Below are 3,005 nucleotides of genomic sequence, written 5' to 3'. Positions count from 1 at the left end.
ATTGTGGCGGGCAGGACTGAGTCCCCAATCCTACCTTAGCAAAGGTTTTTGTGTGTTCCTCCATCACCACATCCCTCCCGAGTCATCTCCCGATACCTCATCACCCTCCCTGCGTCTCTTCAAATCACCGTGTAACCCACAACCCTCCTCCACTACTACCAAAGCCACTGACGGTGACACATCCCCAGCTGCAACGACCACCGCCTTAGATTTTGAAGGTAAGAACCATCTCGCTCCGACCGGTTAAACCTGTCGCCTAGGCCCTACCTTCATCCAAGCCCCAAACGGAAAAGCCTCCGATTCTATCCCCTCCTCGTAGACTTTTTTACAGAACTTCTCTGTATGCCCCAGAATCCCGCAACAGAAACAAAAAATATTAAGCCTCTCATACCTGAACGTGATCCATTGGGATGTGACATCCCTACGGAGCAATTTCATCCTCCTTTTTAGCGAAAGATTCACGTCCAACATTATGCGGATCCTGTAGTAGCTTCTCCATGAACCCCCAAAGTTATTCGGATCAATCGACATGAAAGCGCCCACATGGTCACCAATCTTGGTGATGAAATCCTGCGATGCATAAACCGCTGGCAGTCCATGGACTTGGACCCAAAAGGGGATGTTATTAAGATCCACCTCGTCCGGCCTCATCCCCGGCTTGATCTGCGCACAGACCAACAGGTTATTCTCGTATGACCATGGACCGTCGTCGAGGACACGTTGCATATCCTTAGGGTGAGGGAAATGGAATAGAAACAGATTCTTATCTAGGAGGTCGAGATGCATACCCATGACTGGCCTCCAAACCGACGCCATCACCAGCTGCATATGTTCAAATTTAATCGCTCGATTAGTGAGGAAACGTCCCACCAATTCCCATTGTGATGTACCCTCGTCGACAACCTGGGCATCCGGCGCTGTTAAACCACCGCATTCTTCATCAGCCAGAGACAGATCAGCCCACTTATCCTCGATAAGACTAAGAGCCGGGGGCGACCGTGCTGCCATGGTGCCAGAATCGAAACACACAAGCCATAAACAAATCATGAGAGATATCTCAAATCGCATAGCATAAACGTCACAAAAAGATCGCTCACCTTGTTGATGCACATAAAACAACGCCATTTATACACGAACCCTAGATTCACTAGGGAGAAACTCCCCTAGGCACAACTAGGAGAGAGGGCGACGTTCAGAAAGCACGATCGGAGACGATCACCGTCAGAGATCGCGATCGAACTGCATGCACGAAAGATGCGGAGCGTTTTCCCTTCTATCCTCTATTTTATTTTATTTCAAAAATAAAAAAGGACACGAAAATAAAGAGCTAATTTATTAATCATAAGTTGAAACGATTACAATAAAGATCGATAGAATGATAAAACTGTAACAACCCAAAATTTCATTTTATAAATCCAGGATTAAGAAATCCCAAAGTAGTTTTTTCACTCCATTAAAAAATTTTGCGAGCAATCGGTGTTTGAATAAAATAATTTTGTTCCATTTTAAAGTTAATTCGACACCGAAGAAATGAGTTTCATTCGAAAATTCCAAAGTTTTTGGGTACTTTGCGAACCAAGATTTAAATCGAGAATTTTATCCGAGTGAGACCGGGAGAATTCAAAAGGGAATTTTGAACAAGTGTTCATCCATATAACTTTTGGGAAAATTCACTTTCCATCCCAAAGTAATAAAGAAATATCATTTCTAGCCTATAGTTCATGATACATGGTGGACCACAAGACATCCAAAAATCCCTTATAAAGTCATCTTTTAGCTTGGGGAAATTACCACTTTGCCCTCAACCAATCATTATGAATCATCCAAGGGTTTTGAACCCTATATAAACCCTTCATTCCATTACATTTTCCTGATCTCATTTCTTTGCCTATTCCTCACATTTTGTCTGCCAACATCAAAGGAGAGAAACATCAACCTAGTAAGCCTGTTCATCCTTCATCCTAGCATAATTTCTCTTCTAATTTTCTTTAGTCGTTAAGGTTATAGGCTAAGGATAGAAGGTGTGTTGGGAAGTGTAGGTGGTGAAAGAGGCTCAAGCTAGGCCAAGAGGAAGAAGAGATCCAAGCAAGAAGACTAGACTACAAGAGGTATAACCCCATGGATTCCTCTTTAGATTTGGCTCTGTAAAGCCTAGTGTTGAGTAGAAATGAATAGAAACTATGAGCTTTTGATGTGTTTATGTTTAGAAATGCTTTGGTATGTGTTTATGAGTTGTTGAGATTGTTTTGGACATGTTTGGATAAGTTTTTGCAGGAGAAATGCTATCTGGTGCACAACACAGTGTGCACCAGACCAGAGTGGCGGCCCTAGCTGCGGCCTATCAGAAGGGCCGCCGGCTAGAGCCGTGCCACCACGGGACTAGGGCATGGCCCTAGAAGAGGGCCGTCGCCTAGCCCCGGCTTCTTAACGGGACTACAGGGGCGGACCATGAAGAGTCCCGCCCCAAGTCCGAGAGTATTGTTCTGATGAGGTTTTGTGCAGTGGCCGGGCCCTTGTGGCTCAGCTACGTGTCGTTTCGGACCAAGTGTTACGGTCCCTTGTGGCTCAGCTCTTCGGGATCGTCTTGACGCACGTTATGGCTTTGATTTCGTTGGATTTGGATTAAAAACAAGTATGTTAAGAAGGATTTTGTGAAGAAATGTTACAGAGTGCATATTTTGCTAAACTCACTGTGTTTGAGAAATTGTTGAATTTGTGATAAAAAAAATGATCTTATTGAGTAAAGAAGCATGATCCTTGAGAATATGATTTATTATGAAAGCATGATTAAATTGTATTATTTGATCAATGAGAATAGAAGCATACTTGTTGAAATAAATAGAAATTGCTATTTTGCAAACTGAGCATGTTGATACATTTTTGAATACTTCATGTTAGTGTATATATGATTTAGAAGCATGTTATAGAGCATTTTGACATTTCACATGAATCATATTTCGAAAATGCATAAAGGACCAACGTGAGTCCAATAATACTTTAAAAAA

At 42.7% G+C, this 3,005-nt stretch overlaps 1 protein-coding gene across 1 annotated transcript; it reads right to left on the bottom strand.

Moving 5' to 3' along the window:
* Positions 1 to 243: 243 nt before the first annotated feature.
* Positions 244 to 1,125, bottom strand: LOC109191562. Its single transcript, XM_019342188.1, has one exon. The coding sequence runs from the start codon at positions 1,123 to 1,125 to the stop codon at positions 244 to 246; it is 882 nt and encodes a 293-aa protein (XP_019197733.1).
* Between the last annotated feature and the right edge of the window lie 1,880 nt (positions 1,126 to 3,005).

The sequence above is a fragment of the Ipomoea nil genome, unplaced genomic scaffold, assembly GCF_001879475.1.
Source record: "Ipomoea nil cultivar Tokyo-kokei standard unplaced genomic scaffold, Asagao_1.1 scaffold1694, whole genome shotgun sequence".
Taxonomy (NCBI): domain Eukaryota; kingdom Viridiplantae; phylum Streptophyta; class Magnoliopsida; order Solanales; family Convolvulaceae; genus Ipomoea; species Ipomoea nil.
This window is presented reverse-complemented; position numbering and strand designations above follow the sequence as displayed.

What these genes read in the sequence shown, in the direction of transcription:
- LOC109191562 (XM_019342188.1), bottom strand. Translation starts at nt 1,125, where the DNA reads ATGGCGTTGTTTTATGTGCATCAACAAGGTGAGCGATCTTTTTGTGAC.